The sequence below is a fragment of the Dermacentor andersoni genome, chromosome 2 (assembly GCF_023375885.2).
Source record: "Dermacentor andersoni chromosome 2, qqDerAnde1_hic_scaffold, whole genome shotgun sequence".
Taxonomy (NCBI): domain Eukaryota; kingdom Metazoa; phylum Arthropoda; class Arachnida; order Ixodida; family Ixodidae; genus Dermacentor; species Dermacentor andersoni.
Genome location: NC_092815.1, coordinates 15,215,447 through 15,234,271, shown reverse-complemented (window position 1 = coordinate 15,234,271; position 18,825 = coordinate 15,215,447). Strand labels below are relative to the sequence as shown.

Here is an 18,825-nt window from a genome sequence, read left to right as displayed (position 1 = left end):
TCGAAAAGTTCGAGTATTATCAAATAATATATTTTTGATGTCGTATTTGATTCGAAAAACAGGTATTTGAAAATTTTATTTATTTATTTTTGTTTATATATACTGCAGATTCAATGAGGTTATTGCAGCTTTGGGATGAACAACAAACTACAAACATTTATAAACAAGCTTGCGTGAATTGTTTCAGTGGTAGTGAACGGATGTTAACCAGTAATAAACTCCAGACTTCAATTGCTGATGGAAAAAAACTGTATTTAAAGGAATCAGTGCGGGCAAAAAAGGTTGAGATATTTAGAGCATGGTAACTCCTTGTACATGAGGGTTTGGAAAAAGTCAAATAGTTATCTAGAGAGAAAAGACTAGGAGAATTGATTAAAGTGTGAAGGAATTTTAGGCATTCAAGTTTGCGATGCTCTGCAAGAGGAGTGAGACCAAGTAGGGGAAAAGAGTTAGTCGGCGAAAATTCCTTGTCATATCTCCTACAAACAAAACGCAGTGCCTTTTTTTTGCACTGATTCTAGTTCTTTTACGTCGCAGTGTTTATATGGATTCCATAAAACACAGCCATATTCGAGGATGGGGCGAATGAGGATTTTATATGTAAGAAGTTTAGTTACATCAAACTCTTGCCTTTGCTTCTGAGTTTGACGTAATAGTTCTGTGGAAGCCAGTAAGGTGGAGAGGAGTAATTAATAAAGGAAAAATAAGACATCCACCCAAACGTAGCATAATAGCACTAGTGCTAAACATAGCACTTGGCTACGTTTGGGTGCATGTTTCATTTTACCTTTATTCATTACTCCTCTCCACCTTGCAGATAAATTCGAGTTCGCCTGCCATCTGCTAGCCGCCTGGTTAGATCAGATGGTAGAGCGGCTGCCTTGGAAAGGCGGTGGTGCCGGATTTGAGTCCTGGACCAGGACGGATTTTTACTCAACTGCGAAGCTTTTCTTTTCAGGCACCCGTAAGGGTTTCCTTTGCAGCACTTAGCTACGTTTGGGTGGATGTCTCATTTTCCCTTTATTGAAAATAAATGCTGTTCACTATAGTGTCAATGTGACAATCATTCTAAACAGCATGTAGAAAGTTACGCAGCTAGAAGCAAGTGAACCAGTGAGCCGTGCATTAGCCCTATGTTTAAAGTGAAGCTTCTTTTGCCTACCTCTCTGCAATTTGATGTGATGTGGTGGTAGTATAGTAGTTGTCGTCAGCTGTATCGCTGAGTAGAAGCTGTTGATCACTTTCTCAGGGTTCCACGTGGCTCGACAGCGGTATAGACCCTTTTTATGCTTACAAACAGAGCTCGCAGAAGACTTCTGGTTAAGCCGTCTGGAACAACACAAGTTACGATAGCCTGTAAATTTATAAAACCCTTCAGCTGGCGCCAGGTCTGCCGTAAAGTTGGAGTGTTCGATGAGTGCATTTTATTATCAAGTACAACAACAACAACAAAAAACCACACATGAGCTCTATGCATGGCACACATTCTTTATATCTGAACACATCAAGAATATTTGCCTACAGTATACTATGTGACAAAATACCTTCTTTTTCTTGGTTAACTTGATCGTCAAAAATACAGGACAGGAAGTTGTCTGGGGTCCTGAAGACACTGCTGCTGCAAAGTGGAGAAAAGGATCTATAGGGCCTACATTTCAGGCACTGTGCCAGGCTTCGCTTAGTGTTGGAAACCATTTTTGGCCATGTACTTTGACTCGAAAACTCATAAAGCTGATATTATCACCGAAACTGAATGTTCGAGAATATTGCGCACGAATTAAATTTATCTTTTCTCTGCAAGGTGCGCCATTGTGACTGATCACCATTACAGAACACATTCCTAGTTGATATTCCATGTGCCATTTTGTCTTGCCAGCTCATCAGAGCTTCACTTGCATCGATTGATTGCTTTACACTGTATGGAATCTGCATGATTTTTTTTTTTACTTCAAAGGCAACCAAAAGTGACCAAGGTAATATTGTTTGCCAATGCTTGGACATATTCAGCTTATTTTTTGCATTCTGCCTAACTACATAATTAGGCTTAATTAATTAATCAACTTTGCAAATATTATAATTAGATGGAAAGTGTCAATGAAAAAATTGTACAGGCAACATGAAAAACTCCCGATACACCCTTCTGTTGCTCAATACGTGCTACATAAAAGTGTTTTCTGAATGTGAAAGAAGGCAGCGAATACACGCAAAGTGCCTTGATCGGCCAGTCACGTGGCAATTTTGCGTGTATTCACGGACTTATTTCGTGCTCAGGAAAAACATTTTGATGTAGCACGTCTTGAGCAACAGAAGGCTGTATTGGGAGTTTTTCATGTTGCTGTACAATTTTCTCATTGAAACTTTTCATCAAATTACAATGCTTGGCAAGTTGATTAATTAAGACTAATTATGTCATAAGGTACAAAGCAAGAAATCATCTGAATATCTACAAGCGACGGCAAACAACATTACCTTTGTTCTGTCCAGCTACGTGGTATTCACATATTTTTTCGTCTTGGTGCATGATAGGTGGGACACCCTGTATAAAGCAGCATTAAGATCTGTGCATGCAGTTTCGCTGTTCTCTAATAGCTTTTGCTAATGAAACAAAGCAAATTCAGATGTGATGTTGGCTTGTGACGCTTCATTTTTATTTTCTCTTGTTCCAGGGAAAGTGCGTAATGATTTCTCAACACCGGGGTAGCCATGGCAAAGGTATCCACGCATTGTAGTGACTACTACACTTGCCACAGCAGTTTTGCTGCTTCCCTCCAACGAGCAGCGGTGTCTGCAACAGTGGTGACCGCCTGAATGAATGCACAACACGGGCAATACCGGTGCCCAATTCCAACAAGCCTGCAGTGCTCCCTTCTGTCTCCTTTGGAGTGATGCGAATGTGTCTGGAACCGGTGTGCACCCAAGGAAGCAGCAGCCAGCCAGTGAACTAACAAATGGAAAATGAAGTTGCTTTGTTTAAATTAAGGCGAAGCAGGTGCCCGTTTATACCTGGTGCAGAATGGTAGCAGTTTGAGAACCCTTCCAACGTTCCAACTTAAATGTCAAGCCCTCGGATGCAGGGCATGAAAAGGAGGAACGAAGCTCCAAAATGCAAGACTGGCCTCTGTTGCCATTGTCATTAAGGACAGCAGTCCTCAACCATGCCCTGTTATTTTTTTTTTCCTTGTTTGTAAAACTTTTATGGCTGTTAAAAGGGGCGTTGCGATGCCACAGGGACTGTCATTGTGACAGTTACATTTTACATGCCAGTGTCACTGTCAGCCTCTTTGATCACATGTGAGAAAATGTAGCTGGTAGTGCAGCTCCATTGATGTGGAAGTGCACACTTGAGATGAGCCAAGCCTTGACATCCTGGCAAGGCCGGACTTTTCCTGTTTCTTCTCGCTCTGCCTTTAGATGGGGCGCCTAGCTCTCCCCCTTGCCAGCGGCCCTTGCTTGTCTAGTGTCTCCATGTGACAAGGAAGCCCCCGTTTCTGTTATTTATGTACATCGGCCAGCCAGCACAGTGTGTTAGCTGCTAGATTCATCATTGCAACAGTGGGTTGCCAAGAAAGCTAAAATTCTCGTTTCAGTTTGTAAGAAAGAAGAAATGAGAATTTCCACCTGGCTGGATACCGTCACCTGTGTACTTCCTTGCCACTCTGAAGATTGCTGTGTGAATGCGCTGTGTCAGTTGTGCAAGTGCTGCTTGCATGCACGTGCGTCACCTTTTGTGTGCCGAGAACGAAGTGCCAGTGAAGTGACTGAGGTAGACCAAACAAGTGCAAGGCAGAAGATCAACCATGAAATGGTCATGCAAAGCGCACACGTGTGCTTCTCTTCCGGTGAACATGGACATGTAGACACATCTTGGCGACCTTGTGTGTGATTCCTTTGTGAGAGCCACCCTTTGTCATGTACAACAGTCTTCCTTTCCAGCTGAAGTAGCGCATTGTGTCCTCAGACATCCCACTTGACTATGTTGTTTCTGTCCTAGTAGCACATGCAAGCTGGGTTATCCTTTAGAAGTGCAAACTTTTTAATTGTGGGAGGTTATGCGCTGTGATGCCGCTAGCCACACTTCACTTGTGAATGTCTCTCCTATTTCCTTCTGTTGTCTCCTCCCAAGTAATGAGCATACCCTCTCACTGAAGTGTACTTAATAATGGCTAAAGAGGACAGGTGTGAAGTATGGGATGCAAGACTGCGAAGTCATGAGGAGCTTAGAGTGTCACGATCTTTTTCTCTCCCTACCCTTTTTTTCCCCCCTTTAACGCTGAAAGCAAGTTCTCAGCTGCAGCAAAACACAGTGGCCAACTGGCCACACAACACCGCTTGCACAAGGGGTGATATTTGTTGCCTTTCGCAAGCTGCTGTGGCCTGTCTGTGCCCTTGATGCCTAGCTCAGCGCAAAGCACTTGTTTAAGCATCAACAGCAATCCAAGCTGACTCGTCTTGTCTCGTGACGCATACTTTTCGCGATGACATATCATACTTGTTGAAGACGGTCACGAAGCTCTAGTTGTTTGTACAGCATCGAGTAAGCAGAATGAAAAAAAAAGTTATTTTTTTGTAAGTTGAGCAAGCAGTGAAAAAAGACACCTGACTGCAGTGTTTTAGCATCCAAGGTTGTACAGTTTCCATGCATTCTCCTGCCTTGTTTCTTTGTCCTTGTTCTGCCTGCTCTTGCCTTGCACACCTGTGCTCCTTTTTTGGAGAACTGTGCAGAATTAACTGCATGGAGAGGGGGGACTACCGTGCAAGTACACTGGTTCATGATCTACTTAGTAGTGATGCAAAGTTACGGGGCTTTCGTCGGTAAATTGTGGCATAGTTTGCATCACAAATGTATAAGTTTAGGTGATGTTTTCTGCTGCATTGCTTTCATGGGACCAGCTAAGTTGAAATTCGTTGGCATTCGTAAAAATAATAAAACAAATTGAGATGCTAACTACCGAGTGTCACCTTTTGGCTGCTTGGTAGAGCCTTATGTAGGTTAAAAATTTAGACCTAGTTTACTTTTGCCAGTGCCACGTGTACTTTCAGCTTATAATGAGCATATGAACTATTGAATACCTTTAGTGTTACCTGACTGAGTCAATTCCATGCAGTGGGCACAAAAGCATCATTTAAATTAAACATGAGAGAGGCATACATATGCCTTGTAGAGCATGTAAAATAACAAAGCTGTGATTAAAGTCATCACTACACTGTTGCAGGCTATGCTGCTTGCAACTTTGCATCACTACTGCATTGTATGCACCAGTGTTTACATCTCACCACAGTAACAAAATTATCGCAGAAAAAGAAGTTGTGTTGGAAGTGTTTTTTGCTGTTGAATCGTGCAAGTAAGACTAATTTAGACCTCAACATTAAACTGATTTCTTCAGCATCTTGATGGCGAATCGTCTTGTTCATCATATTCATACCCGTTGACCACATGCAGACACGTCCAGTGTTGTCATATATCATAGTATTCAAGATGAGGTTTGCCCTCTTCAAACATGTACCTTCACTCTGAGTACCTAGAGCCTAGAGAGCCTCCTATTTTTACTTCACAATAAAAAAAAGAGAGGGGGAGCTACAATAATGTTCATATACAGCATAGAATAAAGATATAAAAAGAGCACTATTCTGCAAACATTATTTTCGATTTCTGAGTAACTGGGGCCAGAATAGAGAATTATTTAGTGTCAGAAAAAAACTTCCACAGAAGAAGCAGAGAAAGTCCAAGGATTTACCTTGTGCCGGCTTTTGCGCTTGCTTCACATTTCAGTTGCATGACATGTAGAACATGTGGGTGGCTTCGTCTGCAGCCTATCGGCGGGTTGTAGAGCTACGTGGTTGAAGTTAGAAACTTGCCGTTCACTGTTAAATTTGCAGCACGGATAGATAATGATACTTCCCTTCCCTGGTGAACTGTTGCTGCATGCATAAAAGATTTGTTCCTGCTTTTTGCACAGTGAGCTTGGCTTTTATTCCTCGGGTATAGGTCAAGTGCGTTGACATTCTCCTTCCCTGAGCAGTGTCCTTTCCTTGCCTGCCACTTTTTGTCCTGTCAGAGGTGTAAATTAGGTTTATAATGTTCTCCTGCTGCGAGAACAGACCCCTCGGACCTGTACTTAGAGGCAAGAAAAGGGAGAGCTTTTGTTTCTTGTCTTTTCCCTGCCTAGCTCGTTCTTTGCAGTGCACTGTCAACAGGAAGGTGTAAATACAAAGTGTGACATATTGACAATAAATTTTTCAGAAACAACTTGTGCCCTTTTTGCTGTGCCTAGCTAGGAATAGGCTTCTGGTGGTGGCAAAGCACCAAAGTGATCACAACGCAGACTTCAAACACCAGATAAACTTCAGTGGCCGCCTTAGCTTTGGTAGCCATGGCCACACCTTGGATGTTAAAATACATGTCTAAAGTCAACCAAGATTTATATATATATATATATATATATAGAGAGAGAGAGAGAGAGAGAGTACATATCATGGAGATGGGTTTGCACAAGGCTCACCCTACGAGCGATGGTCAGGAAAGGGCCGAAGTCTCCGACACGGTGCAGAGAAGGCTCCAGAGTCAGATCGCCAACAAGCACGGGTTTATTCACCTGAGATACCGTGCAGTACGATAGTCACAGCGTTTACGGGCAAAGGCTCGCCACAAGACCGATTGAGTATGCGCGCCCGCTGCACTAGGGCTAACCGGGAAGCGGTCCACCAAGCGCGAGAACGAGAAGTCGCGGGAGCAAAGGTCTCACATAATCACCTCGCTGCAGGCCTTTGAGTATCTGCTGTGGCGATAAACTCACAGATAAAGTGCTCGGCAGAAGAGATCTCTGGTGGAGAATGCGCCCGAGGGCTGCCACTCGGATGGCCAATCGGGGCACGACCCGATAACACTTGATTTGACCCCGAGAAGGAGAAGCACGGTTTCGTGAGAAGTTGGCTCCGGCATGCTAGCCATGCCTGTCATGTTGCCGTTATGGCAGTGGTTCCCGGAGATCGAGCTAAGCACAAGGTGCGTGCTGGGGGACGAGGCACAGGGAGGCACCTCAATCCCCACAATATGTATATGTATATATATATATTGCCATTAATTTATCATTTCTTTAATTCAATCAGTAAGTACAAGTAATTTCTCTGTGTTGTCTTTACTGTCTTTCTTGGCTTCTTATGCTATGATTAATGAAAATCGGGCCCCTCGGCTAACCCCCTTCTCTAGAGATCTAAATCGTACCGAGTGCATAGTGGCCGTAGTCGTGTGCAGCCAGTATTATTTTCATCACAAATTATTAATTGCTTTTAGTGAACCAGTGAACTTTTTAATTATTGCTTGAATCGCAAACAAATAAATTACAAAGTTGTAGGGCACCTCAAGTAGCCTCCGAATCAAACATTTGTTTCGTGCTCAGCTTTGCCTTGTTGGTTTTTCCGAGAAAAAACAAAAGCTCGCAAAACATCTAAAATACGAAATAGATACGCGCTCGTGCGCCGCTACTCAAGCGCTTCGAAGCAAATAGCCATGGACACATGGCTTTACTAGCGATGGCAGCTCGATACAGGGCTTCATGCTTGTGATGGTCACGGCATTATGAGAACACGCTGCTGACGCTTTGATAAGCATAGCGGAGCCGTAGGCGAAGGGGGGGGGGAGGGGGGATTTCAAAGCTGGGAAACCGTGACGGCGCACTTGGGACTATAATTTTGCGAACTCATCTTGTTCAGCAGATAGGCGTGCCCAGAACGCACATTCCTTTTGTTCCCTTTAGCAATAGAAACAAACCTTGCGCTGGCTATGTCCATCTAATGCGTTTTGGCCAATGTGTACAGCCAGCATATGCTGTTGTGGATTGCGTAAATCATTTTTGTTTGACATGTCAAGGTGTAGATAATGGGAGGTCTCAACGGTACCATGCCAGTGACCTGCTCTTCAAGAATACAGTCATGCCCTTCACAAATAATGAGAAGGCTAAAATGATCCTGGCTCTGGGGGCGGCGCACGGCGACGACGATGGCAGCCAAGCTATTCCGGATGTGGCATTGTGGAGGACGCCGTAGTCCGTCAATAATACTTAATACATACAAAGTCCTTTGCGAGATGGGTAGCTTCACTAGAAAGCAGCACAGGACTGCGACGGTAGTTCAAGAAGTGGAAATGGATGTTTTGGCATTGTTTGCTACTAACCCTCGCAGTAGTGTGCGTGATGCCAGTGCGGAGGCCGGAACCACAAGGTCATCAGTGTGGAGGATTATTAAAGAAACGGTCATATGCGCCTGTACCATGTGCATCTTCATCAAAAACTTGAAGACTGAGATTTTGAAAACAGACTTGACTTTACCAATTGGATTTTCACAAAATGTGAAGAAGAACCGGACTTTCTCACTTGCGTGTTTTGGACGGATGAGACTAATTTCTCCAGAAACTCGCAAGTTAATCTTCGCAACATGCAGTATTGTAGTGATATGAATCCACACTGGCTGGCATAAACACAACATCAATACCATGGTCGTTTAATGTGTGGTGCGATATTCTTGTTGGCAACATCATCGGACCTATCTTTTTTGACAACACCGACGCAGTGATACGTCAATGACATTTTCGAGGGCCCCGTGCACAAGGTCTGTTCTAACGTTTCACTTGTGCAGCTTTGGAACATTCGGTTTCGACACGATGGTGCTCCTGCGCATAGTAGTGGTCAGTCTTGAGCGTGGCTCAACAAGCTTTCTCCTGGACAGTGGATTGGCCGGCACGGACCTGCACCTTGACCTGCAAATATTGCCAGACATGACACCGCTGGACTTCTTGTGTGGGCTACGTGAAAGATCGCGTGTATAGCAGTGAAACCACCACACCGGATGTCCTAAAAGCAAAGATAAGCAGTCTGACACGTGATTTCAACGTCGTTAATCAAAGCTGCAACAGCAGAAGTGTTGGAAAGAAGGAAGTACTGTATTGCTTCAGACGGTGACCAGTTTGAGCATGTGCTATAAGTGGCAGTGGAAAATAATTGCTCAACATTGGTGTAAAACGTGACTGTTTAACGCACCTACATGGTGTCACCCTATCCTTGCATAGAAAAAGGTTGTGACAAAGATAGAAATGGGTAAAAAACTGCTTTGTTTTGCCTCTTTTCCGGAGCTCAAGAGACAGAAAGGGTAAGTGGCTAAACCAGTTGCACCTTCAGATGTTCCTTTGTGGACAGCTAAGCTGAGAACAAAGGTGGTTGGACAGCAAGGTGGTTGGACAGCTAAGCTGTGAACGACAACTAGAACGATTACCCATTGTGACGTAGGTTGAAATTATTCATGTGGCAACATTCACATGCACTTTTCCTAGTTATTACGTTACGACGGCATGCAACTTGGCTTACGCCGTTACTTCGTGCACCTACAAGGAGTGAGCCAGAGAGCAGAGAAATTCGCTGCGCCTCGTATGCACGCTGCTCTTCTATTATACGTGCGTGTCACAACACAAATCAGTTGCTAGGCGGGTTGTTCTTGCACGTATGAAGGTATAGTTGCATCACTCCCTGCTTCGTAGGCGACAGTCAAGCTGCTGTTGCCGTGGCAGCTAGTGCAACGGTAATCTTTACTGGGAAACATATACGGGGAGCGCAACGTGCTTCGCATTGCATGTAGGGGTAGGAGTGTCTTATCATCAATTGTGCACATGGTTTGGATGCTTGTTTTAAGCTTGTTCTTTATTGAAAAGTATGCTGCTCTGTGTGTTGTGTGCCTGATTGTGTGCCTCTCTTGCATGCGTAATCATGCGAACAATTGAAAATTAGGGTTGGTTATCTCGAAGCACAGGCACGCTAGAATTCTTCCAACTGACATTGTGTAGAAAGACGACTGCCTCTAACTTTTCAATACAAACAACTTACTGCAGTCAACAAAATGTTAATTATTCAATTTTAGTTAATTGGCATGCTTACAGAGATAATTATCATCTCACTTTGTGTCCCCATGGCCACATAACTCATTTGCACAGGTGATCTTCGTGTGCCTCCCAGTGCCTAATTTTAAGAAAATCATAAAGCATACTTTTGAGCACCCTAATGTACATATACACACATACTTTCTTTTTTTAATTGGCCCTAACGCGACACAAGGAATGACTGCATCGTTGGCTGTCGTTTTGCTTGCACGCCTCGATTTCCGATGCCTCAGTGAGCATAACGTGTACTGCCTGGTACTCATACAGATGAGTACTGTATAAGTCAGAACCGAAATTAATGACATAGTGCGGAAATGTTGCATATGGCAGTGAGTTGCGCCAGTTGTTGTTGTTGTTGTCCTGAGTGGCCGTGGCACATACCCACAGTGGGGGATTGGCCAAGAATCGGGTGGTTCCATTAGGTGCATAAAAATAATAATGATAACAAGGGAGTTAACAATTTGAGTGCTGGAGTTTAAAAGTAAACATTTTGTGTTTGGAGAAAAAAGGAAATAATCAGATGAAAACCGGGTATAAAATAATAATAATAATAATAATAACAGATAAGAAATAAAAGAAAGCTATGGTTGGGAGGGAGAACGATCTATCTAAAATGGAAATCGATTGGTTTCAATGAGGTAATTTTGGATTGCCAAGCAAACATTTCTGTGACTGAACCCAATAATGGAGGCTCCAAAAGATAGGATCACAGGCACTGATAAAGTTAGACCAATAGAGCGAAGCGGGATTTCAAGTAGTCATTTTCTTATAATAGAAAAATGTGTGCAAGACAACAAGAAATGGTCTATTGTCTCCGCTTCGCCACAGAATGAGCATAATGGTGAGGAAACCAGACCAGACCTGTGAAGGTAGAAGTTCAATGCAGGTATACGGCAGCGCAGCTTCGTGATGGACACTTCAATTTTCCGCGTTCGGCAAAAATCTCTGTTCCAAGGGTGTAGGAGATGTCCATAATCCACAGAGTTAGTAATTGCGGAGCCTGATACTGTCTGTATAATGACACTCCTGCGAAATCTAGCAGCAGTAACATAAGCAGTCAAAGGGCAGCAAGGGAGAATCGGGCCACTTATCGATGCCTTGGCTAGAGAGTCTGCAATTTCATTAATGATTAGTTCTTTATGGCCAGGCAGCCAAATCAAACGCACGCTTCTCAAGCAACCAGGTACCAATGAATGAAATGTCCTCATAACGCAAGGATCACTAGAAGCAGTAAGGGATGAGCACAATGATAACGAATCAGTGACTATCACGGCTGACGTAATTGATGGTCCTAATTTGCGTAATGCCAGCACCACGGCCATGAATTCCGCTACAAAGATCCGTATGAAATCTGGCAGCCGAAGAGAAAATGTCCAATCGAGAATCGGGGAAAATATTCCTACACCTGACTTTTCTTCACATTTTGAAGCATCTGTAGCAATTACAACGTTTGTTTGAAGGTTTTTCAGATGATATTGTAATATACCGTCTAGAATACGGTGTGGAAGTAATTTTGCATTATTAGGAAAAATGTCATCCAATTGAATATCCGTTGCAACAGCTCTGTCGGGAATAGGAAGTACCCCAAGCAACCTTGGCCAACTGCCGCTGCTTGGCCGATCGTCGGGAAATGATCGTCAAACGACTATATTGGCCAGCGAAGGTTGGCGAGAGGTCGGTATGACAACGGCCGCCGCCTTTACCGGCGGGCAGTCGGCAGAGGGCGTCTTGCCAACCTCTCTGTCAGACTGACTCCCGACCCGCCAGTTGGTCGCCGGCTCGGTACGATGGCAACGCGTCGGACCAACGCCCGAGGCCGATGAGTAGCATAATTTAATTTTTATATCAATTCCTGTCTGTCGGTCTATACTTATAAAATTCTCACTAGGGAAATTTGTTATAGGTGAAGGTAATACATTGTTATGCTTACATAATTTATACTTTTCGTGACTATTACATATATACACAGCTGCATTATAGCGCAATACGTTCAGAAACAGCGATATATGTGTGTGGGACCGTTTTCTGAAGCAATATGAAACTCGTCGTATGCGTAAATATGTGAATTAACCTGCCATGCTTCTTTAAGGGAAATTCTCGGGATGCTTGCAAGGATTAATTCTGTAAACATGCGGAATTTCACGTGGGCTGTGGTATATATTATGAATTTTCGCTAATTCTTTTTTACTGTAATTTAAACACTAAACTTCTAGAAATATTTGGGGTTTAACAAAGCAAACGTCACTAAATTAAACTTGTACCTACCGCCCTAAACATGGCCTCCGAGATGCCATCATAGAGCGCCGACGAATCTCTGGGGCGGAGCGCTGAAGCGGTTAGTGCGACCAGACATCGCATCGCTCTGTTAGCGCTGCCCTCGGCGCGCTGTCACGTTCGCTGCACTGCTAGTTTTCCTCCTACTCCCTCCCACAAGCGTCTCCTCTCCACAAACGTCACCCCCGTCTTCCACCCGGACTCTCCGCCTCCGAGCCAAGAGCTGCAACACAGAGGCGCCTTCCCCACCCACTGCATTCAGCCACCACTAAAAAGAGACGCGTTTTACGATGCTTGGCATCTTTCTTTGCCTCCCTCAAGCTCCTTTATGCATCAACTAATAGCGCTTTCACTCGTGTGAACGACAAGTGCACCAGAACATACGTATGCTCAGCCTGAAGTTAACTTATGCGAATTATTACAGACTGTGGAGCTAGGAGTCCTTGAATTCCGCTCAGCAGGCAGTACCGAGCGGTGATGCTTTCATTCCCAAACAGAAAAACTAATGCAGGCCTTGCTCCACAGTGAATTTTTTATATTTCATTTATCACGGCAAGACTATTTGTATCCTCCTCTTTTGGATATTTGACGTAAGGAAAGTGTCAGAAAACTAGTTAAACATCTATTTACTACAGCTGGCGCAGATATATTGTTTACTCAAAATGAATTGGTCAGATATGAATTCACAATTTAAAATTTCGGAAGAACATGCGCGACGAGGTGATAACACTGAACGCACGCTGAGCATTTGCCAAAAGGCGAACGGGAATTGTATTGAACCAAGAATAGAACTACGGTTAGGAAAATGCATATTATGTGGAAACCGCTGGAAACAAAAAAACAGTGGCGCAAGAAAAAAAGAGGACTAGAAACAGAATGAGCCCTGTGTCCTCGTCTTTCACGCCATGATGTTTCCCATGAGCCAAATAGCCCAAGCAAACGTTATGCGACGTACTAAGAATTAACTTCCCCTAATAAAAGTGCTGATGTCTTCATTTTGCAGGAGATGACTGGGGAGCGCCAGGGGTTTTCTGTTCCTGCTTTGCTACGGGACTGTGAAACGTAAATGCATCAATAGTATAACTTCGGTGTTGCACCTACAGCAACACAATCTCGAAATCTTCTCAGCGAATCTTTTCTTCCTTTTAGTAGAAATGATTTGGCTGCTACGACGGCGCAATTCATCTGCTACGGCACCGAGTCCCACTACCCATTCTCTAAATTTTTGTTTCTTCTTTCAAGAAATGGTTTGCCAAAGGCTCGAGGATCCCTTTTTACGAGTGCGTCCCAGCAAGACTTTCTCTGTTGCACGCTTCTGCAGCAGCACTTCGCGCTCGCCCAGGTTTTCTCGCATAGTTTCCGCGTGGGCGATTTTCAAATAGCAATGCAAGGTTTTCCCTCATGGTGCGGGCTGCCGACTTGACACTCGGCACGCCGCTTTCCGGTTTGCCAGTTGGGCTGGCAAGCGCTCTGTTAGGCACTCATACATAACAGACAACTGTATCCTCGCAGTAAGCGCGTTTCTCTTCGGTGCAACAAAAAATACGTTCCTTCATAAAAAATCTAACACGTATGATTTCGGCTCATATGTATATCTACAGCACACCGACCTCTTAATGGAATAGTGTTTTATGTTCAGATTCATGATTTATCATTCGCTATGTGCCACTGGCTGCGCGCAATTCAGTCTAATCCTTCAGACTGAGCATGTGCCATCTTCTTCGGGTGATTCGTGACGGACGGCGCGGCGCTGCTCGAGACTGTGAAGTCTCCTTTCTTTTCGAACTCGCGCTGCTGCTTGCGGACGGAATGCTTTTCTCCGGAGCCTGAGGGGACGAAACTTGTTCTGGCCTTTTTTTTCTTTCTTTTTCAGCTTCTTCTTGGATCACTGGTAAAGAAAGTTGTGAGTTCGGCGGCAAGCGAACCGCCTGGTTTCCGCGACCCCGAATGTAAAGACGAACACAGCCCCCTCACTCCCCCCACCAACACGTCGCGCGAGAGCAGGCGGGGACCATTCATGCCGTGCAGGCGGCGATCATGTTACAGCGGGGCTGGGGAGAGGAGCGGGCATCCTGCCGCCGAAACGCGCCGGCGCGCGTATACTACTCCTTGCCCCGCAAAACACACAGTGGAAAGTGCGTGATATATCCTAAGAATTTGAAAAGGCGGTAGCGCAAGAAGACACGGATGGAGACGAGAGGACAAGGATGGGTGCTGAACTTCCAAAAACATTTATTGTGAATGAATCACGAATATATACATGCTGTCCGAGCCCGGTGTAATCATCTGCGCATTCGTAAATATGCCAACTATTTGTCTGACAGCGTGATGGATGCCATGTTGACACATCCCCATGCTTACACAGCTTTTTTTTCCTCTCCTCCATCGATGATGGAAATAAAGTTCAAGTTCACTTCTAGAAATCGGTTCAGATTCTGCGATTTCCCGTATAACACGAGTTTTACTCTTCTTAATAACGAAAGTGTTTACAAGGTCGGGCGAACAGTCCCTGCAAGTCAGACAAGGACTTGCCAGAAAACCTTCGAAATCTTTTCCTTCACGCGGATTTTTTTACATTGTTTGCGTGCTTCCTTAACCTATCATTAACACATCTCCCAGTATGGCCAATGTACACAATTCCGCACCTTAAAAGAATTTCATAGACTACCCCTTATGTGTATTCAATAAAAGGCGGCCTGTGCTTTATGCCGCAGTCACGTTACTGGCTTGCTTCCGGGTCGGTCATTCTACAAAGCGTTTACAGCTTATGGGGAGCAGCGAACACTCGTAACGCTGAGCCACCTTTTCCAAATTGTGGGATAGTGTGTGAACGTAAGGTATCACAGCTACATTCTGCCTACGCTGTGCGCGGGTTTCGCACGTTTGTGGCTTTGTGCACATATTTCTCAGCAGGTTCCCTGCAGTATTCTTAGCAAAAAAAAAAAAAAAAAAAGCCCTCCTCCATTGCACCCTGTGAAAGTGGATGTACAACGAAACGATTGCCGACGTTAGACGACGTTACTCAGAAACCAACCACCACTAACACCACAAGCGACGTACGTAACGCGGGCACGCATGTATACGGAAGTGCAGCATACATGGCCCCCGCCAAGCGCAAGAGCCTTATGGAACTAAATGAATCTTTGAGGGTAAATTGTCAGAAAATGCGTAAAATACAACTTAAGCACAAGCTTCAGACATGATAACTTCGGATTGCAAATCGAGTATGCGGGAAAACATAATTCTGTTACGCGGAAACTGAAAGACAAAGCCCTTTTCTAGCTGCCATTTGAGGTCTGTCTGAGTGGCCACGGCCGGCAGGTGGCGGTACCTCAGATTAGTACCACATGTACACATGTACTGTGTGTGGTAAATATGTAGAAACAATGGAACACCTCATACTAAAATGTGATGGTGTCAACCCCGATGTCGATGCGGCCACAGTCACCCTTCCTGAGGCCCTAGGGTTCAGAGATAATGATAGTCATGTAAATAAAGGTGCGGTGGAAATTAGCAAAAGGCGATTGGAGGATTGGTGGCTCAAAAGCAGAGAGGTGACATAAGGTTAAAAGGGTAGGAAGACGTATTTAAAGAAAATCGAGAAATTCAATAACACACAACACAGATAAAAATAAAAGGCAAAATAAAAATCTGAGCATGGTGGCAACTGCCATCGCCCCGTTTCAAAGGGGACGCTCCTACCTTCCATCCATCCATCCACCACAGAGAAAGGCGGGAAAAAAAAAGCGAGCTCGCCATGCAATAGGCTGCATAAACATGCAGGGCGCCAGAAGAAAGGAAAAGCGCTTTTAAATTGAGGAGCAGTTAAATAGAGAACAAATCGGGGTGTATGCGGTTATAAAAAACGCACCTTAGAGACTTAAAAGATGCACCAGTCATTGAGAATTATGTTTGGGAAGGTTGCAACAGAACTAAATCGAAAGGAAAGGGAGGGGGGCCGGAATGTTCAAATGGGAAAAAGCATATTCAAAGTGTCAAGGGCATCTTTGGTTTTCAGGCACAATGAGTGGAAATAAAACTTGGCTGGGCTTAACGTATTTATGAACGAGAAAACATTGCAGAGAGAAGAACCAAGGCTTAGCGGAATGCCTAAGTGCTGATATTAGGCGTTTTCGGAAATAATGCCGAAATTACCCTGTTAGGTGACATGAATGCGCACATACATGATCTAGACGTTTATACCGACAACAACAGGAAGTTATTGCTGGACCTTTGTGAGCAACGTAACCTCGTTATCGTAATTACGGGCCGTACATCCGATGGTCAGATCAGATGGGAAGTTGGAAATAGGCAATCGACTATTGGTTACTGTCTGATGACGGAAGATATTTATGATAAGTTCAGATCAGTTGAGATAAGTTGAGCCATTGGCGAGTAAGACTGTAGTAACACAAGGACTGGCCATAAACGCACCATTTTGAAAATGGGATATGTAGTTGTGAAGGAGAGCATGGAGCGAAGAATGGCCAGTCCAAATTTGAACGCTTAACAAATAACAAATATAGCCGCGGGAGTCGAGAAAGAACACGGCAAATGGCCAAGCAAAAAGTGGGAATACAATGAGCTTCTAAATGTAATGACGAGAGAAATTAGGAAGGAGAAGCAACACGTTTGTTGGAAAACAAAAAGGAAGTCAAAAAAGCTGGTGGAACAGCGTGATACCCGAAGCGATCGATGAACGACAGAAAGCATTACGAGAACATAAGCAGGCATAGAAAGTGCAGTTGCCACAGGTTGAAGTAGACAGAAAATTAGAAGTATACCGGAAGAAAAAAAATCTATTGTTATAATACTGGTTCAAGCAAAGTTCAAAGGTGAAAGTGAACGTTGGTTGTCGGAAATACGTGAGAAAAAGAAGGCCGCGCCTAGAATATTTTGAAAACACACAAACTTATTAAGCAGAAAGTCTGGAACACAACAGCATGTCCTAGACTAAGATAAAAAAAATGGAAGGGGATGCGACATTAAATTACATCCGAAAAATAACGACCGAATCATTCCAAGGCAATGATGAAGTAGTTTTAAAGAAGAAGAGCGTTAACGAGAACCAGAGAAAATTCTAAAGCGCACAGCCATAGGGTTAGGCGAGGTTCCCGTTAGGCTGATTAGCGAACTAGGATCAAAAAGTAAGGAAGCTCTGTGGGAAGCAGTAGAAAAAGGCTTACAAGATAGGCGAATACCAGACAGCCGGAGACAAAGTAGAATGAATTTAATGTATAAAGATAACGGAGAAAAGAATTGAATTCACCCATATAGACCGTTGACCATTATATCGGCAATATACATGTTAGCAATACAGGTAATTAAATTACAAGTGCAAACATGGGCAGAGAATGGTATGGGAGAACTTCAGAACGGGTTCAGAATAGGCGTCTGGATGATAACTTATTTGTTCTTATTCAGTGTATTGAAATATCCAAAGAGAGGAGACTGTTTTATGTGGCTTTTTTAGATATTACCGGAGCGTATGACAACGTAGACCACAAAATTTTGTGGGATATTCTGGAAGGCATAGGCAACGACTTTATATAGCTTTTGACAGAGACCTACCTAGAAAATACAGTTTGCGTTGAATGGGGAGGGATGAGGAGCGAGAAGCAAGTTGATATCAACTAGGGACTGCTGTTTGTGATGTACATGGTAAGTATGAAAAGGGCGCTAGAGGGAAGCAATTTTGCGTTTTATCTCTCATACAAACAGGCGGTTAAAATAGTAGAGCAGTAGCTTCCAGGTTCGTTTTATGCGGACGACATTGTGTTGCTAGCTAACAAGCGGAGTGTTATGCAACGCCTGGAGAATATATGTGCACATGAAGGTGAGAATTTAACATTTGAAATTTAGTGTTAGGAAATCAGCTTTTATGGTAAACAGTACTCAATGAAAACAGTGAACAGACAGTATCAATACAGGGCCAGGAAATACCTCGAGTAAAAGAACACAAATACCTCAGTATACACTAAAAAAAAAAAATCCACGCTTAATCTCACGCTAAACTGTGAGTTTTGGCGTGACGCGCATGTAAGTGAGGCGCGGATGACGTTTCAGGCACCCGTGACCGAAAATAAGCGTGACATTCCTTTGTGTAAGCATGAGGACAAGACTGCCTGCCATGGTTCTGTCTTGTGCGAGCGTGAGCGAGCCGCGTACGCGTGAGAAACGCAAATTACACGCTTAACATCCCGCAGAGCGCTCGCGTGGGAACTTTCCATCACCCATATAAAAAATCCGAATAGCGGATCCGTTTTATATCACGGGATCTGCGCGGAGCGTGGGCGAGGGAAAACAACGCTGTGTGTCTTCTCACTGCCCTGCGGTGAATGCGAAACTTTTCTTGGGGGGGGGGGGGGGGTGCTGAAGGAGACCGTGGTGTTTTGAAGACTGCACCCGGCCATTTTTCGATTTTTCGTGTGGATTTTCCGGTGGACTGCCACGAGCGACGTTCGTTCATTGCAGCGCAGAGCTTCCGGTCTAATTGTCAGAGTTGGTGTGTATCGCCATAGTATCGCCACGCTCACTTCTACAGACCTTCATGGCGTACAACGCCGGTGGTGTCTGCAGACATTGTGCACTGTGCCGAGTTTACGAGAGTTTACGAGAGAGAATCCACC

General features: G+C 44.2%; 1 protein-coding gene and 1 long non-coding RNA gene across 5 annotated transcripts in view; one reads left to right on the top strand and one right to left on the bottom strand.

Moving 5' to 3' along the window:
- GckIII (Germinal centre kinase III) overlaps positions 1-6,247 on the top strand; it is a 173,313-nt gene extending 167,066 nt beyond the window's left edge. For all 4 annotated transcript variants that reach the window (XM_050190052.3, XM_055077505.2, XM_050190048.3 and 1 more), the window contains exon 8: positions 2,667-6,247. In XM_050190052.3, coding sequence (XP_050046009.1) covers positions 2,667-2,679 — 13 coding nt within the window. In that variant the 3' untranslated portion in view covers positions 2,680-6,247. The remainder of the gene's footprint in view (positions 1-2,666) is intronic.
- Positions 6,248-8,469: 2,222 nt separating this feature from the next.
- On the bottom strand, positions 8,470-11,499 carry LOC140216066 (uncharacterized). Its single transcript, XR_011892707.1, has 2 exons — positions 10,784-11,499; positions 8,470-8,752 (listed from the first exon to the last, which is right to left on the bottom strand). It is a non-coding gene; the product is annotated as an uncharacterized lncRNA (long non-coding RNA).
- Positions 11,500-18,825: the final 7,326 nt, after the last annotated feature.